At 38.1% G+C, this 22,500-nt stretch overlaps 1 protein-coding gene across 1 annotated transcript in view; it reads left to right on the top strand.

The window, feature by feature from the left end:
- LOC106871202 (uncharacterized) overlaps positions 1–22,500 on the top strand; it is a 42,126-nt gene that overhangs the window by 2,835 nt on the left and 16,791 nt on the right. Inside the window, exons 3-15 of the mRNA XM_089340737.1 lie at positions 1,253–1,349; positions 3,300–3,400; positions 4,570–4,693; positions 7,401–7,467; positions 8,250–8,453; positions 10,441–10,567; positions 10,961–11,068; positions 11,656–11,679; positions 13,594–13,767; positions 13,977–14,087; positions 16,314–16,454; positions 17,228–17,339; positions 21,494–21,648. Of these exons, the coding sequence (XP_089196863.1) occupies positions 1,253–1,349; positions 3,300–3,400; positions 4,570–4,693; positions 7,401–7,467; positions 8,250–8,453; positions 10,441–10,567; positions 10,961–11,068; positions 11,656–11,679; positions 13,594–13,767; positions 13,977–14,087; positions 16,314–16,454; positions 17,228–17,339; positions 21,494–21,648 (1,545 nt within the window). The remainder of the gene's footprint in view (positions 1–1,252; positions 1,350–3,299; positions 3,401–4,569; positions 4,694–7,400; positions 7,468–8,249; positions 8,454–10,440; positions 10,568–10,960; positions 11,069–11,655; positions 11,680–13,593; positions 13,768–13,976; positions 14,088–16,313; positions 16,455–17,227; positions 17,340–21,493; positions 21,649–22,500) is intronic.

Genomic DNA, 22,500 nt, shown 5'->3' with positions numbered 1-22,500 from the left:
TGTTATGTTTCTCATTCTCTTAGATATATTGACAAGTTCTTCGTTTGATTGCTCTGCCGAGTTGATTTGTTCTCTGGTGTACGCAATTTTGCGACCTAACACCAGGCCTGGATGAACACCACTACATGGTTGTCGGTTGCTTTCAGGAAAATGCACCCTATTGTAAGTAGTGAAGAAAAGTTTAACCAGAGAACGGATAAAAGTGACGCCGGGAAGAGCAATGATAGGGGAACGAGCATGGGCAGTGGTAGGATCGGTCCCCCTACGACTGGAGAAGTTCTTACAGCCGATGCCCACATTGAGCATTTGCAGAGCTATTTGTGCAGTAAAAAGGTCTGCACAAAGGAAATTGTAGTCCTTGCTTTAATACTTGAACCTGCTGAATGCACACAAGAACCACGCGGCGGTGTTCATCTGGGTCGCATGTTAGATCTTAATGGAGTTCTCACAAAATTGTGCTCACCAGAGAAAAGACTAAATTCGTTGTTGAAATTAAACAAAAACTTCTCTATCCTACTGTGCTATACAGTTTACAAAGATAAAATGTTTATACCATGTCTGTCATATATATGTACGAAGGGTGTATGAAAAGACTTGAGCCTTAAAAAGACAAAACATGGTACATGACTTTTGATGAAGGTACAAGACTTCAAAGCTCAAAGGCCATGAAGGCTCAAAACTTTTCATACACCGCTCGTATGTATGTATTTATGTATGTTTGTGTGTATGTTTGTATGTCATCATAAGAACCCACAATATGGTAGAAGCCATAGCCACTCATAATAAAAAGGAATTCTGGTGTCCCAGTGAAGACCTCAATAAAACGTAAGCACAACAGACCTGATATGTATTTATGTATGTATGTATGCATGTATGTATGCATGCATGTATTAATTATTATCTATGTATGTGTAGATGCTTATGTATGTATGTATGTATATATGTATGTATGTATGTAAGTATGTATGTATGCATGTATTATGTAACCCACTCCCCACCCCCACCAGATTGTCATTTAGGCATTTACTCACAAAATCAAGTGCAGCAATTATTGATAATAATGTGCTTACATAATCTGGATATGGAAACTAGAGGCTTCGAAGCTGTTATTTTTCTCTTTGATTTTCGAAGAGACATTCGCATCAGAAAGACAGACGAGGTTAGGAACCAAATGGAAAAAATATGCATTCTAATATAAAACAGTAACTCTTTTCAGATATTTTCACATGAAATACTTTTTCTCGTTCTTCAGGCAGAGAACTCCTGATGTATGATTCATCTGGTGGAGAGGTCAAAGTTGAACTTGATATGTTGTTTACAAGGGAACAATGGCAGGAACTCGTGAGATTGTAAGTTGTATTTATCTCGACAGCTGTTTCTTGTCAACACCGAATATTATGTTTGGGGATTATCCGCTGTCTGCATTATCTTTTAATTCTCTCAACCTAACAAAACCTGTTCTCAAATCGCAACGAACTCCTTTACTTTATTTCTTTTACTTTTTTCAGTTATTTTACTGCGGCCATGCTGGGGCACCGTCTCGAAGGGATTTAGTCGGACAAATCGACCCCAGGAGTTGCTCTTCTTTTTAAGCCTGACATTTACTCTATCAGTGTCTTTTGCCGAACCGCTAAATTACGAGGTTGCAAACACACCAACACCGGTTGTAAAGGGGAGGTGGGGACAAACATAGAGACAAATACAAGCAAACATAGATTGGCTGTATGGTAAAAAAACTTGCTTTCCAACCACATAGTTCCAGGTTCAGTCCCACTGCGTGGCACCTTGGGTATGTATCTTCTACTTTAGCCTCGAGCCGACCAAAACCTTGTGAGTGGATTTGGTAGACGGAAACTGAAAGAAGCCTGTCGTGTGCGTGCGTGCGTGCGTGCGTGCGTGCGTGCGTGCGTGCGTGCGTGCGTGCGTGTGTGCGTGCGTGCGTGCGTGCGTATGTGTATGTATGCATCTGTGTTTGTCCCCCTCCCATCACCGCTTGACAACTCATGCTGGTGTGTTTATGCCCCCTAACTTTGCGGTTCGGGAAAAGAGACCGATAGAATAAGTACTAGGCTTACAAAGAATATATCCTGGGGTTGATTTGTTCGAGAAAATCCCTTTAAGGCGATGCTCCAGCATGGCCGCAGTGAAATGACTGAAACGAGTAAAAGAATAAAAGAATAAAAGAATATATATATACGACGGGCTTCTTTCAGTTTCCGGCTACCAAATCCACTCACAAGGCCTTTGTCGCTACGAGGGTGGCTATAGTAGAAGACACTTGCCCAAGGTGCCATGCTGTGGGACTGAATCCGGATCCGGAACTAGGCGGTTGAGAAGCAAGCTTCTTACAACACAGCCATGAATGTTACAAATAAGAATTGTTGTCAATCACAACGCCAGCGCTATACCGGAAGCAAGCTTCTTACCACACAGCCACTCTTGCGCCTCTGCGTGTGTGTGTGTGTGTTTACCACTGTCGCCAATTTAGGAGGACCGCTAAAAAGAATGTGCTCCTGTTCGTCCTACCCCTTTAATTAAAAATATATAAGAGCCCTGAACAGATAAAGGGTTCACGAAAACGTAGGCGGCATCTTGAAAAGATAGGATATCGGGATCTTTTTTAAAACGGGGGCCACATTTTTCATTAACGAAACACTTTGAAACTTGGAACACTGGTAGAATGTGTCATATAAAACATCTTTTTCTCTTAGTCTTCTTTAAAAAAAAAGAAATCCATAAATTATTCCATGTTAAAGTTGTCGTATTTCTGTAATTTCAACCAATCACTGACGTCCATTCAGCCGATATACATTAAGTGCCGACTACATAAACAAACGATTCTGAAACAATTAACCATAACCCTAACCCTAGGGTTAAGGTTAGGGTTAAAGCAAATTTAAAATGAAAAAAAGCAAATAAAACGAAGGTATGGAGATTAAATACGCTTTACATCGCTTAATCAGCCAAGGAGTAAATATAAACAACTGAATACTTGTCAGTGATTGGTTGAAATTATCGAAATAAGACAATTTTTTACATGAAATAAATTCGAATACAAAAATATTTTTCTGTTCTATAACGCAAAATAGATAAGTATACGAAGTTTGAAAGTCTTTCGGTACCAAAAACACTACGTAAAACATTAATGAAAAATGTGGCCCCCGTTTTAAAAAAGATCCGGATATCGGCCAACAAACGCAGGTATGCGGAATATGAAGGAGGTCGCTTGTAGATATTTTATAAATGCATTTCCACATCATTGTAACTAATACAGGGATTTTGGTTCTGTTTTCCAACAGAAACAGAACAGGAGACAGTCTAAGGAAAAGGAGGAAAGCTACCCGACCTCTCTCTCGTCGCTGGACGAACAAGATAGTCCCTTACCAACTGCGAAATGACTGTAAGTATTGAATATTCATTAACATTGTATATTAAATTAAATACTGTATAATGAAATCCCTCCCCTAAAATTGATGGCGCGTGCGAAAGTTATTATTATTTATTATTACTATTGCCTTTGCACAGCTTCTAACGCTGGAGATGTACTACGGTGTCAGCAGTTCACTACCAGTGAACTAAGGTAACACCTCTTATTTTTCGAACACCTTCCGGAGTATTCGAGCGGTTCCAAGTCTGTCTGTGTCACTTTTTGGGTGGAGTGACCCATATCTAGTTAGCAACTTCCTTGTCTTTCTGTCTAAGCTGTTTAATTCGTCTACTGTCCATACAATTACCCCTGCTCCATATCTAAGGAGTGGAACCGCTCAGGTGTTGATAGCTTCAATCTTATTCCGTCCGTTCAAATTTCGACATAAGGATCAGTCTCAGTCTTCGCAAGTACTCCACCTTAAATTTTTCTGTCATTTCTTTCTCCATCAATTTATCCATTTCCAAAATCCCCAAGTACTTATAGCCCGTCTCTTCTATCTTCTTCATAACCTCCTCCGACGGTATCGTTAGCCCGTTTATACTTTTCATTTTGTCTCTCTTCAAGACTAACACACCACACTTTCTCAGTCCGAGCTCCATTCTGATATCAGTACTGAAGGTATACACCGTATCAACGAGGGAACTGGTTTGGGTTTCACCTTTACCATAAAGTCATCTTTCACTCTCCCCGGTAACTGTTTAGTACTTAATTTTATAAAGCCCCAGAAGGATGAAAGTTAAATTAAACCGGAGTGGGATCTAATGTCAATAACACGCTTTATTAGCAAGGATCACACAATGATTATGTTAGTGCTTGGAATCTTATAACTAAACTTCTTGAGAAGTATAGTTACCAATTATACGGTACTGAGTTCAATCCCTCGCTTTGACGTCGATGTTTTGTTGTTTTTTATTTGTTCTTTCGGTCAGACAAAATAGCTTTCGGTATTTTTTTTGCTTTCCACGTTCAAATCCTACCAAAACTATCTTTTGTTTTAGTCCTTCCAGAGATCGATGAAACCAAGTAGTTTTGAGTTACTGATATTGATGAAATCGACTGAATCCCTATCTTTAAGAAAGTGGGTTTGAAGCGGTGTTAGACACCTTGTTGTTATTATTTGTTTTATTTTATATCTACAGTTACTCATGCTCAACTGGCCCAGGTGAGAGCAGCGATCGACGAGTGGAACCGTTACACCTGTTTAACATTTCGGAATGCGACTTGGAATGATCGCAACAGAATAGTTTTGGGGAATGGCGGAGGGTAAGTAAAGAATTTTATTCAAAAGAAAGTTGTCGAAAAGATTTTTTATTTTGTGGCCATCCTTGTGAGTTAGCTTATGAAGTTTAACAAGAGTTATGTGAACATAGTTACCTCCATGCATATCTTTACTGAATGTTTAGTCAATTTTAATTTTAGAGTTCCCTCCCTTGTGTTTTTGGGAAGAATTGCCGTTAATACTAAAGGCGGGTGCGATTTTCAACTAATGAAAGGAATATTTTTAGACATATTACATTAAGTATGTTAGATGGCACTTCACTATATATCCTTCATGCAGAAAGCCCACTCCTGATGGACCACAGAGACCGCAATTCAGAAGTCTGCATTGTAGAACATAGGATTACGCTCTGTGTGTTCGATGAGGAGGCATTTCAGCCGACCGAGCGGCTCGTCATCGAAACCCTGAAGACGAGGAATAGATTTTAACTTCAACCACATCATCAAATAGATGTGTGATTTGAGGGCATTTGGGCAGCTACGTCTACCGAGTGAAGAAAACGTCAAGAGCAGGGGACCCAAACCACCGGGCCTCGGCCCAGGGATGGGTAGTGGATTATTTGATATCAGGTCGCAAAGAAAGAATGAATTTTAAAATTTTATTCCTAATTTATTGACTGTCGCAGTCCTCGGGGTGTTTTTGCACTGTATATATATACATATATATATATATATATATATATATATATATATATATATATATATATATTGATCGATTTATTGTAAATTGCCCAGATTTTTTCCACTTTTATGTGGCCACGAAACGCGCGTAGTCTATCATTCACTTTCGTTTTTATAAATTTACTAAACTGAATTAAATTTTTAATCTAATATTTTATAGATTTTATGGATAATAAATTTTTTTGATTTTTTAGTTTTTTAAATTAGTAGTACGCTTTTATTGATGGTGTCTGATCTCCTTCATTGTTTGAGTTGCATCTTGGTGGTTCTTCTCAAGTTATTAATATATTTTTCCTCTTATAATTCAATTTGAATTATAGATAGATAGATAGATAGATAGATAGATAGATAGATAGATAGATAGATATATATATATATATATATATATATATATATATATATATATATATATATATAGATAGATAGATAGATAGATAGATAGATAGATAGATAGATAGATAGATAGACAGATATATATATATATATATATATATAGATAGATAGATAGATAGATAGATAGATAGATAGATAGATAGATAGATAGATAGATAGGGCTAGGGTGTGTATGTATGTATGTTTTATATATGTAATAATAAAATTATATATTACGCACTTCGTGTTCTTTTATGCACGTGATCTCCTGGTCTGTGAGAAAAGTGGAACCGTTCTGTGGCGCAAAAATCGTTCCGGTTCACTGATTTTAAGGATCATACGTTCTTTCATTCTCCAGTGACTTTGCATCTGTAGAGCTTGGACAAGATTTTTTTTTTTTTGCGCATTAGGATTACAAACAATGACGCATTTTCGGTGCACTTGATGAGGTCTTTAACTTTTCGCTAACGTCATTAAACAAAGTTGAAACAAGTCGAAATTACAGTTGCACTCCAATTTCTATGTCCAATGTATTCCTTCAATGGAATAGAACAAACATTTTGGAGCAATATCATAAAAGAAAAATATAGATTAATGAATTACTGGCTGTTATTGTTTCTTTGATGTCCCGTGGCGGGAATGGAGAAGTAAAGGGACGGATTAGTACAATTATTTGTGTTAATTATACGTTTTTATATTGAGAGAATAAGTCTTTTATGAATTATGTCTGTTAATTATTGGTGGAGTTGTTAATGTTGACTTTAGAAGAGCTCTCTCTCTCTCTCTCTCTCTATATATATATATATATATATATATATATATATATATATATATATATTTATATATGCTCTTAAAGACCACAAAGCAGATTGTCTACCTCTCTAACGATTATACCACTGCACAGTTATAATAATAATAATAATAATTATTATTATTATTATTATTATTATTATTATTATTATTATTATTATTATTATTACTATTATTATTATTATTATTATTATTATTATTATTATTATTATTATTATTATAAGAATAACAATAATAACAATAATAATAATAATAAGGGACAGCTAGGATTCTTAGGAGGGTTCTTGGCATCTAAAGTCACTTGTAGCCCGATGTTAGGACTTCTTCTTTTGAGGGGAGGGGAGGAGGGGGGACGAGGAGGACGATGACGACGACGACGACGCGGATACACAGAGTTGTTCTAATAAAAGATCTCCCTAAAAGGGTAGAAATTTTACGCATACATAAATACATATATGTGTGTGTGTATGTATACGTAGTGTGTGCGTGTGTGTGTGTGTGTGTGTCTACATACACATACATATTTCTTCTATATGCATACATATGTATATATATATATATATATATATATATATTATGATTGACCGTTGACTGAACACTATTCAATTTTTTTTCTCCGTGTTTTTCTCCTTGTCTCCGTATTCTTTCTGTTGAAGAGCGTAGCTCGAAACGTCAAAGACTTTCCGTATTCCCGAGCGTCATACTAATATATACTTTTGTTATTTACACCACCTGTTCGTCTGTTGTTATTATTTGTATATTCTCCCATATATATATATATATGTATGTATATATATGTATGTATATATATATATCTTCTATTTTCCAGTTGTTCTTCCTACGTTGGCATGATCGGAGGTGCTCAATACGTTTCTCTCGCTCCTGGATGCCGCATCGTAAGTTCTTATTCCGTTTCGCCTTTTTTTCATGTCTTGACAGAACTGTTAACAACGTCGGACCAAATACTCAGCGACATTTCGTCCCGTCTTTGCATTCTGAGTTCAAAATACAGCCGAGGTCGACTTTGCCTTCCATCCTTTCGGGGTCGATAAATTAAGTACCAGTTGCGTACTGGGGTCGATATAATCGACTAGCCTCTCCCCAAAAAAAGTTTAAGGCCTTGTGCCTAGAGTGCAAAAGAATATAGTTGGATTTTTTAAAACATCGAATGGCTATTTTTATTTCAGTCATTTGACTGCGGCCATGCTGGATCACCGCCTTAAGGGGCTTTAGAGGAACAAATCGACCCCAGGACATATTCTTTATAAGCCTGGTATTTATTCTATCGGTCTCTTTTGCCGAACCATTAAATTACGGGGACATAAACACACCAGCATCGGTTGTCAAACGATGGTGGGAGGGGGACAAATAGACACAAACACACACACGCATATACATATACATATATATATATATATATATATATATATATATATATATATATATATATATATATATATATATATATATACATATATACGACGGTTATCTTTCAGTTTCCGTCTACCAAATCCATTCACAAGGCTTTGGGCGGCCCGAGGCTATGATAGAAGACACTTGCCCAAGATGCCATGTAGTGGGACTGAACCCAGATTCAAATGGTTGGGAAGCAAGTTTCTTAACACACAACCACGACTATTTGTGTATATAATCTTTTCTTTTTTAATTTGTTTTACAGAAAAGAATCATAGTTCACGAAATCGGTCATGCTGTAGGATTTCAACACGAACAGACGAGGCCCAACCGCAATAATTACGTCTATATATTAGACAACAATATCCCAGCAGGCGTCCGCTATAACTTCCAGAGGTACACCAGTGCTGTTGTCAACGACTATGGTGTTCCTTACGATTATACAAGTGTCATGCATTACGGGGCTTACGTAAGTATCTCTTATGATCATCGGTTCGATCCCGCTCTCTTTCAGAGTAGTTTTTGCTGTCTTTGATTTTTTTTTTTTAGTTTTGGGGAGGTTTTTTCTATTCCAAGTTGGGGTTGAAATATTTAATGATGGGAGCATATCAGAGCTTAAAAGCAATAATTTTCCGGCATGGATAACTCTGTTAACCAAGACCCTCAGCGTCAGTAAATCCCGTATGCATTCACAAACGCATGCGCAGATAATCCAAGTCATTACTCTCAGCTCATTTTTGTTTTTGGTTATGCAGAGTATTCAAGGCCGTAAATGTTTTCTAATCTTTTCGTACATGTCTAAGTCTTATTCCTAATTGGAGCTAAGGTACGACAACCGCTGTGCTGATGACGGCTATCGAGGTAGAAATATGTGTCCCACACTACCGCACACACGCACACGCACACACACACACGCGCACACGCACACACACACACGCGCGCACACACACACACACACACGCACACACACACACACACACACACACACACACACACACACTCTCTCTCTCTCTCTCTCTCTCTCTCTCTCTCTCTCTCTCTCTCTCTCTCTCAAACACCCACATAACAGACACTTGACGAATAAAGATGTATTTCATGTTATACAAGATAAAAAGATAATTGCTTGATTTACTGAAATTACCTTCGCTTCGACAAACAGTAAATAAATGCCTGTTGGCAAATGTCATCGACTCCAGACAAGAAACTAAAACTTGCCACAAAGATTAAGAATCTTCCATAATTTTCATGTCACATAGGAAAAACAAATCTTTTGTTTTTTGTATTGGTTTTTTTATTGTATTTTTTTTAATAAAAGGACAGCTTTGGACAAATGTTTCTGCCTTAATAGTCATCATCAGCTCAGTAGTTGCCCTAACTTGACTCCTGTCAGACAAAAGACTAAGACTTATAGAAAAAGATTACAGCACATTGACAGAGCATTTTGCATAATTAAAATTAAAATGAGCAAGGGAACATAATTTGGAGTGGCCAGTGGCAGCAACTAAACTTACTAGTATATCTTTTGCTCTTTCTTCGATGCATGTATGTATGTCATTATTCAGTTTATTTCAAGATTTCTTGCCAAAAGAGAAAGAACCGATTTCTAACCTAGATCCAAGGTACCTTCATTGGAATTTCAATATCAACACAGGGTATTTTTATTTGTATGTATGTATGTATGTATGTGCAGATTTGTATGTTTTATGTATTTATATATTTTATTTATTTATGTGTTTCAGCCAAGTGACTGCGGTCATGCTGGTGCACCATGTTACATATCTAGACATTCTCATATATATTTAAATGATAAACTTCAGGAAAGTTTTACAGGTTTTTACAGTTCCAGTGATGGCTTGGATCTGCAGTCTTCGAATTAGCTTGGATCTGCAGTCTTCGAATTAGCTTTCTCCTTTCAGGATTTGAGAAGTCTAATTTCCCAGGATTGGTATTCGTGTTGTGTGTTACATATCCCAGGGCCCCAATAATTATGGGTATAAACCTGCACTTGTAATCTGGATAGAGTAACAGCAGATTCCTCAATAGTTCAGCATAGGTGCTCTCATTTTCACTGATCTTCAGCTTTATGCTAACATCCTCTGGGAAGCTAATTTCTACAACTGAGCACTGTTTCTCTTCTCTATCCCGAATCATTCTATCAGGTCTGTTGTGCTTACATTTGTTTCGTGGTCTTTACTGGAACATTCCACCAATGTTCCTTTTTATTATGAGTGGCTATGGCTTCTACCATACCGTGGGTTCTTATTTCTTTGTCCTCAAGGTTATCCTTTTGATGGATCTCATTATAGAGTGTCCTAGCTATAACATGTCTCATCGGTAGTTAATACCGTGATGACATTTTCAGACAACTGCTTATGACGTGGGTGATATGTATGTATGTATGTATATGTGTGTGTGTGTATGTGTGCCAGTACACACATTTTTTTTTCTCGTTTTAGGCATTCTCTTCAAATGGCCGAATGACAATCCAGACGAAAGATAGAAGTTATCAGCACGTCATAGGTAAATCTCCTGGCCTCAGCTTCAGAGACATCAAACTAGCCAACCTTATGTACACATGCGACAGTAAGTATGAAGTCATTACATCTCCATATAAAATTCAGGCATAAAGTTGCACACACACACACACACACACACATATATATATATATATACACATACTTACACACACACATACATATATATACACAAACATCCACATACACATATGCATACATACACATACGCGCACACATACATACATACACATACATACACACGTGCATACACACACTCTACAAGGCCGTGCCCCAGCAAGGCCGCAGTCTAATGACAGAAACAAGTAAAACATGAAAAAAATATGTAAATACAAATACATGTATGAGTGCATTCAGAGCAAACTGGATATACAACATAAATGACAACACTATACAATCCTCAGAGCAATCTGTCTGACATACACTTTTTATTATTTTCCAGGTCGCTGCCCAAATAGAGCTACTTGTCCGAACGGTGGTTACCGTGCCAAAGATTGTAAATGCTACTGCCGAGGTTCTTCGCCAAGCAAGCCAACGCAACTGTGTTCAGGTATGTAGAATTCAACATTCTTATATACGCTCGCTCCATGTAAATGTAATTTTATCAAACCTAACTGTGTTTATCTCTAGTATTACCTCCATGTCAGCTCAAATTGGATTTCTTTTATAGCCACTCATGACAGCGACGGGACGAGCAATTCGGAGTTTAAGCTTAAATCCTTTTGAGCAAGACGACCATGTGTTTTCTATAATGATCACACCCAGGTCTCTCTTATTATTTGTGCACACACGCACGCACAAGCGCGCGCGAGCAGAGGTGTATACACACACACACACACACACACACACACACACATATATATATATATATATATATGCATACATACATACATATACATACATATATGTAGACGTATATATTCATATATGCATATGTATTTATATATATATTAGGTTGGTATGTAAGTATATATATATATACATATATACATATATATATATATATATATATATATATATATATATATATATATATATATATATATATGTATGTATGTATGTATGTATGCATGCTCTGACAGTATCATTTTAATTAATGAGCTTATCTAATTAATTCATTTTCTTTGTATTTTACAGGCGGCGGCGGAGGTGGAAAGAAAAGTGAGTAACATTTTCTTGTTCTTATTCTTGTCTGTTTTTTTTTTTGTCGTTTTTTTTTTCTTGTTGTAGTTACTGATGTGAAAATTCTTGAAGGGACATATTCAACCAAAAGCTAAAGCAGACGTGGGCCACCACTCATGAGCACCGGTCACAAGAGACGTGGCTCATCATCAAGCGGGCCGCATCAGTAATAAAATTTCTAGATGAATTTTCATTAGGTGAACCATTCAAGAAGTCCTGCAATTTGGCTATGACAGAACGAAAGATATCGCCAAAGTTTGGTGTTTTAAACAAAATATATTTTTAAATCATTTCGCATAAGGGTGCCGTTAACTACTCTCAATGAAATTTTTTGCGATAAACACGAAAACAAAAAACACACGTTTATCGATGTTTGACTTCCTGTGAACATACGACATCCATTTTGATGACAAATGAGAAAGCATCAATGCAGAAGTGAAATGATCGAATAAATGATGCATCTAACACACATGATGTTTCTTCACTCTTAAAATTGATATTATTCTCTTTCGTTCTTATGTGGATATTGGACTACGCTTTACTAAGGAGGTATAACTAGCATGAAACATATCCACAGTTGTCTCCCTTACTTACCAAAGACCAGAAACACTCTTTTTTTTCTTATATTCTTTTTTCTGTTTAAAGTGCTGAGTCTAGAGGAAGAGCATTAGACATGTCCCAGATGTTTTTAATGTTACGTGTAAACTTGTAGGTCAACAGCAGCAAGAAAGACATAAACGAGGTCGAAGACTGAAGACCTCGGAAGAAAGGACTTGGAATAACAGTTACTGCAGGGTCGAGAATTAATGTGTAGAAAAATGAGGGGTAGAGACAGATGAGGCCCTAGGGGACTCACCGGTGGAGCAGAAAGAGTTTAGTCAATACATGATGTGATAGTGCGGTCTGATATGAAATTTACCGATCTAATAGATGAGAGATGGAGTACAGCCGATAGGTGAGAGGTTTCGAAGGGAGATTTGTATTCCATACACTTTCGAAGACTTTGCTGGACTTCTGTAAAGCGAGAGCACAATGGCGAGTGACAGAAGTCGACTGTGGCTCTGCGGAAGCTGTACTGCATCACTGAGAAGAGAGAGAGGCGGGGAGAGAGAGGCGAGGATAGAGAGGCGGGAAGAGAGAGGCGGGGAGAGAGAGGCGGGGAGAGAGAGGCGGGGAGAGAGAGGCGGGGAGAGAGAGGCGGGGAGAGAGAGGCGGGGAGAGAGAGGCGAGGAGAGAGAGAGGTGGGGAGAGAGAGGCGGGGAGAGAGAGGCGGGGAGAGAGAGGCGGGGAGAGAGAGGCGGGGAGAGAGAGGCGGGGAGAGAGAGGCGGGGAGAGAGAGGCGGGGAGAGAGAGGCGGGGAGAGAGAGGCGGGGAGAGAGAGAAGTGTTGGAGAGCATCATTATTAATCTAATTAGAAATCATTTTGGAGACGAAATAATAATATTGGTACTGATGAATTTTTTTTAATTTGTCGGCAAATAAGGGGAACAAATCTAGCAATATTTAGTTCTTTTGTTAAACCTTTTCAGCCCAACATTCTTCATCTTACTGAATAGCTCCGAATTTCCCAGGCTCTAGAGAATGCACAGCTTTCTATGTCTATTAGATAGTTATTAATAGTGTCTCCATTACCGTAGGGACGTTATTCGAACTTTTTAAACATTTACATATCAGGGTTGTCTCCCTTGTTTTTCTGCTAAAGAATTATCATTAACGCTAATATTTCGGGTTTTCTTCTTCCTTTTTTTTTTTTCACCCTTTACAATACAAACGTTATTTTAGCTGGCACCACATTATGTATATCAATCTCTCTACTTAATTAAATAGTTGTCTTAATGAAGTAAATAATTTTTATGCTTATCTTTCTACTTCTACCTTTTTTTATATTTCTAGACTGCTTCGACGACGACTCATCGTGCCCGTCATGGGCCCAGCAGGGCGAGTGTAAGAAAAACCCGAACTACATGCTGGTCCACTGCAAGAAATCATGCAAAAAATGCGGTGGAGGCGGAGGTGGGGGAGGAGGTGGTGGAGGTGGAGGAGGAGGTGGTGGAGGTGGTGGTAAAGGTAAAAAATAAGAACTGTTTGTTTATGTTATGTTGTTTATTTGTTTTATTGTTATTGAGAGTGAGGGTAGAGAAGAATAATTGACAGCTGTAACCGTTTTTACCTGATATTGTTCTTCTTTGTTGTTATTTCGATATTTTCTTGTTTTCTCTTTTTTTTCTTTTTTTTTTTCTTTTGCTACATCAATCGACCCACCATTTTTTTTGTAGACTGTGTTGACAAAAATAATTTTTGTGCATCGTGGGCAAAGAAGGGAGAATGCAAAAAAAACCCTGGATACATGCTACCGAACTGTAAAAAGTCTTGTAAGCAATGTAGCAGTAAGTATTGGCTATGATGAACAAGAATGGATCTCTAATATTCGAATGCGCATACTATGAGACTCATATGACGACACTGCCTTGCCTATCGTCTGCATGTGACTCTCACAAACTGGATTGAAAAAGCTTTACAGCAAGACACTTGACGAAGTCAAGGATTCGTCTTCTCGCTTGCATTCTCCCCTCTCGTTTTTTCCAAACAAACAACTCACACGTGTAGCATGGGAACTTTCCAGAAAAAAAACTACCCTCCAAGCAACCAAAGGGACACAAATCAAACGTCCGTTTGACAATTGGAAGGCTCTTTTATGTCTAATCTTGTCTAATCGTTTCTTTAACAATATCTTCTTATTTTAATCAAAACCTCATCTGCTTAGATCTTCTTGACAACCTCAAGGTTCCGTTTTCTTGCCTGCATTCTTAATTCTTTCTCAAACAAAGTACTCGCATGTGTAACATAGAAATTTTCCAAAAGAGAAATGCCCTCCAAGAAGCCAAAATGACATAATTAAGCGTCCATGTCACAAACGAGAGGTGTTCGTCTCTTCTACACAATGTTCTTAATATTTTAATGAGCTACCCACTTGATTAGCATGATCATTTCACAGTCAATTTACTCTTAACTTACTCCTAGTCTTCTAAATGTTTGCTCGATATCTGCAAGTTTTCCTGTAATCCAGTGTTTTTTTTCTCTTCGCCTTAATAAGCCCCACTGGACTTCCCTTTTCACTGGTTTGTCTCCTCTCTTGTTTTACTTTCCGTCCAAGAAATATTTCTGAACATCTAACAACGCTTAAGTGCTTTCATGTATCTGATGAATAGTGGACACAGCACAGGTAAACATACCAACACTTACATACACCTACACATGTATTAATACATGTATATATACATGTATATACATACAAATAGATAGATAGATAGACAGACAGACAGATAAAGGAGAGAGGGAGGGAGGGAGAGATAGATAGATATCATAGATAGATAGATAGATAGATAGATAGATAGATAGACAGATATCGATATGTATGTACATATATATATGCACGTTTGTAAGTATACTTATTTATATAGACATGTATTAACATATACACACACATGCACGTATTAACATATACGTACGCGCGCACACACAGACGCATATATATATAGACTGACTGAATAGACCTACACGCATACGCGCACACAGGCATAACATACACATGCACATGCATTCTCTACATATACATACTCCAGCGCCTCACGAAAAATACCAACACAGTCCATGTTTTACTTATACATTGCTACTCTGCCCACACCTCTGCCACTTTCTTTGTTTGCTACTACAACGCACTGTAACTTGGCTGTACTGATTGGCTGTATACAACGCACACTTAAGCCTTTCTAGTAATTCTTCTCTCACCTTTTGTCTCTCCTACCATTTCTCGCTCCTGGGAGAAATACTTAACAGTATTTCGTCTGTTTTACGTTCTGATATATATACATATATACGCGTGCATGAATGTTTGTATGCATGTATGTGCGTACGTACGTATGTGTGTATGTATACTAGCTTTCTGTCTAAGTTTGAAACAATTACTGAGATGGCAGAATCGTTAGCACGCCGGGCAAAATGCTTAGCGGTATTTCGTCTATGTTTACGTTCTGAGTTCAAATTCTGCCGAGGTCGATTCTACCTTTCATCCTTTCAGAGGTTGATAAAATATGCACCACTTAAAAGTTGAGTCGATGTAATTGACTTCTCCCCTCCCACCGAAATTGCTGGCCTTGTGCCAAAATGGGAAACCATTGTCATTATTAAGTAGTCTTATTTTCATCACGTACTTTCACTTCACTACCGAGCACAGCTGTGTTCCTTAGACATATACTGTAATTTGTTGTGATGCTCTTATTTTTACTGTATTGAAAGTGTTTTACGTAGGATGTGTGCAGTGCCTAGTAGTGTTATTTTCTGTATGTTATATATATTTGTAAGTCCTGGTGTTTTTGTTATGTATTTGTCTGACTATTTTATCATACCTAATGCACCTACTATGACAGGAATTGTTTCTGTTTTTAGACTCCACATTTGAATTACCTCTACGTCCACATCTTTCTATATTGAGAGTTGTTTTCAGACTCCACATTCGAGTTATTATTGTTGTTATTATTATTATTATTATTATTATTATTATTATTATTATTATTATTATTATTATTTATTGCTGTTGCTGTTGTCGATTTCAGAGTGCGAGGATCAAAATATGCATTGTTCTTACTGGGCCAAAAGCGGGGAATGTAGAAAGAACCCTGACTACATGATCTCAAATTGTAAGAAATCTTGTAACAAGTGTGACGTCAAAACTGACGATTCCGACGCACCTGAACGTAAGTTTAGCTTTGGCTTCTTCTACTCGGTTGCCATTCACTTTTCCTGCTCCACCCGCTTTCTACTGTTATTGCTATTGCTTTTGAAAACTAACGAGGTTTTACAAACAATTTCTAATTAAAAAAAAACCTCCAAATATTTCATAGCGAAAGGAATTTAACAAATGGGCGTTGAGATTTGTGATGATTTGGAAATGGTGAGTACAGTACTCGGAGTTTCCCGAAAGCCACGAGTGTGTGTGTTTGTGTCTGTGTGCGTGCGTGTGTGTATATGTGTGTTTGTGTGTGTGTGTGCATGTATGTGTGTGGGGGTGTGTGTGCGTGTGTGTCTGTGTCTGTGTCTGTGGTTGTGTGTATGTGTGTGTAAAATTTGAACGGCAAAAATCCCCGTTTTATTGTCCACTTGCGAAAAAAATCTTCACACAGGTATTCTCTCTTTAATGTGATGTGAATGATGATGATGGTAGGGTGGTGGTGGTGGTGGTGGTGGTGGTGGTGGCGGCGATGGTGGCGTTTGCCGTCGTGGGTGAATTGAACAAAATCCCTTGTCGTAGTCTCTTGCGCTCTCCTTTTAAAATTCCATTAAGGGCGATAACATATGGTACCATTCATATAATGGGGGCCCATCTAATTGTTTACACACGCCCTCTCAGTCTCTCTCTCTCTCCTTCTCCCCCTCTCTTCCTTTAACTCCTTATCCCTTTTCATTATATGTTTTTATTGTGCCTTTATAAAGAACTTGTTAGAATTACTGTTTATTTCTTCATTTGCAGCCTGCATCGATGAAAACAGCCAATGTCCAAGCTGGGCCGCAAGGGATGAATGTACACTCAATCCAGCGTACATGCTTCTATACTGCAAGCGTTCTTGTGGAGTCTGTAAATAAATGGGTAAGTAGTAGAAACGGTAAGGAAGCGGTGTGCATGCGTGGCTAGCTGGTGAGCCTCGTCAAAACAAAATCTGTTTATCGAACCGCAAAGGGACGAGGGATAAACATAAACACGGAAGGTCATATTCATAAATACATGTGCGCATGTCCGTACACATACACGCAGAAGAACACACAAACGCGCACACATCCATCCATCCAAGTAGTGTTTCTTTTTTGTTCTTTTTTCTGCGCATCGCTCTCACTTCTTACTACAAATCTCCTCTTATAGATGTAATAATCTATTCCTCTACTATTACCGTCTCCGATGAAGGGATACATTGGATTTTCCCTGAAACAGCTGTAAGACTTTATCCATAAAATATAATTCTAACTTTGCCATTGGTCTCTTTATCCTTTTCTTTCTTTACACACACACACACACACACACACACACACACACACACACACACACACACATATATATATATATATATATATATATATATATATATATATATATATATATATATATATATATATATATATGCGCATATATAAATAATTGAGATTCAGTTGAATTAGGTACTTAAGTTGAAGTACCAAGTCAGTGCGATATTATCCGCACACCTCAAAGTAAGGTGAAGATATATATATATATATATATATATATATATTGATGAGAGTGCATGCGCATGCGTTCTTATATTTATGAATATTTAATAGTTTTCTTTGATGCCTTTCTTTGATCATTTTTTCTCTTATGTTTGCATTTCAGATTCAAGAAATTCCAGAAATTCCAGAATAACTCGATACTTACCGTTCTTCGTTAGAGTTCATTTCAACCAACATTTACATACCGAGATTTATTACCTTCAAATCAATAAAAATAATAATTCTTTTATATATATTTGATAATAATAATAATATCTCATTAGTCGCAGAGCTTAAATAAATTCAGTTGTTCATTGAAACGTGTTCTTCGTTATTAAGTTTTGGATTTTGGTTGTAGAATCACTGAAGTCGGATGAAATATTTCGCAGTACGGAATTACCTCCCTTCGCCATTCAATCTGCTCTCGTAACAAAAATTAGCGTCGATCAAGTACTAGGATTAAGTGAATCAATTCTCTTCCTTCACTGACAAAAAAAATGCACTAATCTAAGGGGCATAACTCCGATGCGTCTTCTTTTGCCGCTAGTCTGACTGCGTGAATTTCTTTACAGTATTTTGGGGGCTGGAGTATTTTCTCATTTGATTCCCAATTCTAATAATTTTTATATTTTATGTCTAATTATTTCTTTGTATAATAGTGCTCACTTGCTTAGTAAATATTGTTTTCATTATTTTATCACATTTATAATCTTTTTCAAACAAACATCACGGTAGTCCAAAAACAGAGGGAGAAGCAGTTTGTCAAGTTTTACCTTCCCCTCAAAACATCATAGAGATTTCATTTCAGCAACCCATCTGTAAGTTTTGCAACGTGCGTGTGTGAGAGAAAGAACATTGCATATTTTTCTTTACAGTATTTTGTGGGCTGGAGGTGGAGGTGGCGTTTTCAAGCCACCGCTAGCAAAGATCCTAAGCCATGCATTTTCATTCAGCCATGTCCGATTATTATTAAATATGTCTCGCCATTCTTGGCATGAAACCATTCAGTAACAATTTCAATGAGTAAAAAATCATAATATAAAGGTAACAACTGAAATGGTGACTAAGCAGACAAGAAAGCTACCAAACAGGAAATGTCCAGGTCCAGGTGGGCACGAGTATTATGCAAGAGAAGAGTTTTGCCGATAGATGAAATGAGCAACAACAGGGTAGAAATCCCGAAGTGGCTGACCACAGGGAAAACGGTCCTTTGCACCTTGGTAAAGGTAATGCAGTGGATAATCACCTGTCAATCTCCTGCCTACCCCTCAAGTGGAAGTTGATGACAGGAATATCTAATTGTATATGACTTCCTTGTAATGAGTGACAAGTATCATTGGAACAGAAGGGATGCAGGAGGAAAAGTCAAAGAATAAAAGATGGACAGCCTACTTACAACCTTGATGAATTTATTTTTATGTAATATTCTTTGTTTCAATGTGTTTCAATACATTATTGACTTTACTTGTCTCTTGATTTAATCTCCATTGGTTAGCGTTCTTAAAGTCGCACATAAATCCTGTCCCTTCTGTATCTAATAGATCCAAAATCCTGTTTATTATTATTTGGTCTTCATTGTTTAAATAGTCACTGATCTCGATTCTTTCACGATTCACGGTAGTATATTCTTGCAAACAATTGTCCATGTCTTCCACTATAACACTTACGTTTCTCCTATGCCCAGCATCACTTGATGTCGTTCTTTTAATAGTTTCTGGCTCCAATTCTGTTAACCATCCATGCTTTTGTATTGCTCTTGCTTGGTCACATAATCTCTGTTCAGCAATTTAAAACAGATCCATTGCCTTCCATTCTCTGTGCATTTGTTTTCTGTGCCCTCTGACTAGTACGCCATTTGCATGCACTGGGATGGTCCGATAGTAAGGATCCACTTGTTTACTCCAGTTATGTCTCACAGCATTGTTAGCAGTGGCTGGGTTACGACGGGGCCCACCCTGCTGCGCAGTGGAACACCGGCCGTGAGCGGCATCTTCACCATTGGTTCGAGTTTCGTTCACATCGTAATCGTTTGCTATTTTGTTTGGCATTTTTACTCACGAATGAGGTGTGTTTTAGGGTACCACCAACCGGTATTTCTATTGAGACACCACCGCAAGGGCGGCAGAGGTTTTGCTCCACTGGTTTTGAATTCAGAATCAGTTTTCTTTCTGGTTTGCTTCATTTTTTTTTTTTTTGCGAGAGGTGGTGCAGTCTTTTGTTGTGTTAGTGTTTGTATCGTGTGTATGTGTGTGTAGCGTTGGGTATCCGGCTTTCTGGATATTCATTGGATATTCGCTCTACAAAGTGTGTCTTATCATTGATGAGGTTGATAAGATTTTCCTAAGTGGACATCTGCTTAAAAGAATTCGAAAGTGGTTTGTGTTTGTTTTGCCGCCCTTGTTGATGTTGTTGTTGTTGTTGTTGCTGTTGTTATGAAAAGGAACAGATCGACAGAGTTGTAAACAATTTTAACAAAGGATTGATGTGAATCACGTGTTGGAGACGGCGGCGACGGGGGTGATGGAGGTGAGATGTTGGCGACGGTGTCGAAAACTTTTCTTTAGCCACGTCCAGGTGTCGGTCTTGTCTTTCCCTTCAATTTCTCTCAAGTATTGCTCAGGCATCGTTTTCATATTTTATTTGTTTAGTCTTTGTTCTCCATCTTGTTTCTTAATTTTTTTTCGGCATGTCACGTTTTCTCTGAGTATCGTGTTGCTGTTTCTAACAGCAATAACCAAAGGTTCAATCTGTTGTTTGACGAAGAGCTCCTACAGAAGGGTAGGAAGGGTTTTCAAACCTAAGCTTTTTCTGTGCTCCGTAAGTTGAAAAAGTATTGTAATCTTTTCAGCTTTCTAAGACCCCCGTCTTTTCCTTTCTGTTGTTATCATTACATTTCGGAGACTGTCTAGATTGTGCAGATAGTATTTTTGCGTAGAAACACCCCCTGTTTTGCAGAGTGTGCGCATAAACAATTTTTAAATTCCAACTGCTTTCGGCGAAAACAAACATTTCGTCTCTAAGCAACGTCAAAACTTTAGGTGTCGACAAAGAAAACAACAACGACAACAGCAGCAGCAGCAGCAGCAGTAGTAGTGACAGCAGCAACAACAATACGAAAGAAATAAAACATAAAAATGCAAATATCGCATCTGCGTCATTTGCGTCAGCGGCGAGAAATATGGAGTGCTTCCACATAGATTAAGAAGAATTAAAATTTGCTAGAAAAAGTTGTTAAAAGACATAGGAGAATAGTAACTCTAAACCCTCCATCTGACGTGATAGAAAATATCGCAAGATGTACGGTCACGTACCGTTGCATCGGAGTCAAGCATCGGTGGGTGGAAAATGCTCCCGAGAGCGAAGTACAAAAACGCTTTGGGTGCATGTGGGAACAAAAGATTCACATCATCCGAGGAAAGAAGTTTGGAACCAGTGAGGTGAGAATTGGGACGGAAGAAGAAGCTAGATGTAATTCCGCAACCACTTTGAGGAATGACAACTTTTTCTTAATCCCTAGCTATCGCGGTCAACGTCTTGCCAAGATTAGGGTGCTGAATGTGCAGCCTGAAAAATCCATTACCTTGTTGGTGGCGGCCGTCTTGGCAAGTTTAGAAGAAGACTTAGTTACAATACTGGAGCTCAATACTGTATCTTTAATGCGATACGGCGCAAGTATTGCTAGGTGGACAAGGAACAAGCTTGAGGAAATAGAAAATTCAGGAAAGTGATGACAGTGGAAAAGGAACTGACCCTTAAAAGCGATATCGAAAGACTGTATGTGCTTAAGTACAAGGGAAGAAAAAGCCTCAAAAGACGCAAGATCTGTGCTGTCAAAGAGGAAAACAGTCTCAGATTGTACGTCGAACAACAGGTTGAACTTTTGATTATTGTCTGTAGAAACAGCAGTATGATACCAAGTGAAAACGTGACACACCGAAAACAATTAAAGAAACAAGATGGGGAACAAAGACTAAACAACTGGAAAATGAAAACGATGCCTGGGTAATACTTGAGAGAAATTGAAGGGAAAGTCAAGACCAACACATGGATTTGGCTAAGGATAAGTTCTCAACACCGCCGCCGCCACTACCACCATCATCGCCGCTGCCACCGTCTCCAACACATGCTTCACACCAATCGTTTGTTAAAATTCTTTACAACTCTGTCGATCTGTTTCTTTTCATAACAACGGCACCTGCCTCCAAAGACATCAACAAGGACAGCAAAACAAACACAAACCACTTTCCAATTCTTTAAAGCAGATGTCCACTTAGGAAAAATCTTATCAGCCTCATCAATGATAAGACACACTTTGTAGAGCGAATATCCAATGAATATCCAGAAAGCCGGACACACATACAATACAACAAAAGACTGCACCACATCTGAAAAAGGTGACGCAATACAATACCGGGAATAGTTGACACTCCCAGCAACAAGGAAAAAGAGCACTCAAGGCTTCACCCCTACCCACCCCAGGCTAACGGAAGTGTAGCAGGTGATGCAGTAGGAATTTGCCTGAAG

This window comes from Octopus bimaculoides, chromosome 23 (assembly GCF_046866305.1).
Source record: "Octopus bimaculoides isolate indiv1 chromosome 23, ASM4686630v1, whole genome shotgun sequence".
Lineage (NCBI taxonomy): Eukaryota > Metazoa > Mollusca > Cephalopoda > Octopoda > Octopodidae > Octopus > Octopus bimaculoides.
The sequence above is the reverse complement of the archived record's forward strand: the minus strand, read 5'-3'. Positions and strand labels throughout refer to the sequence as shown.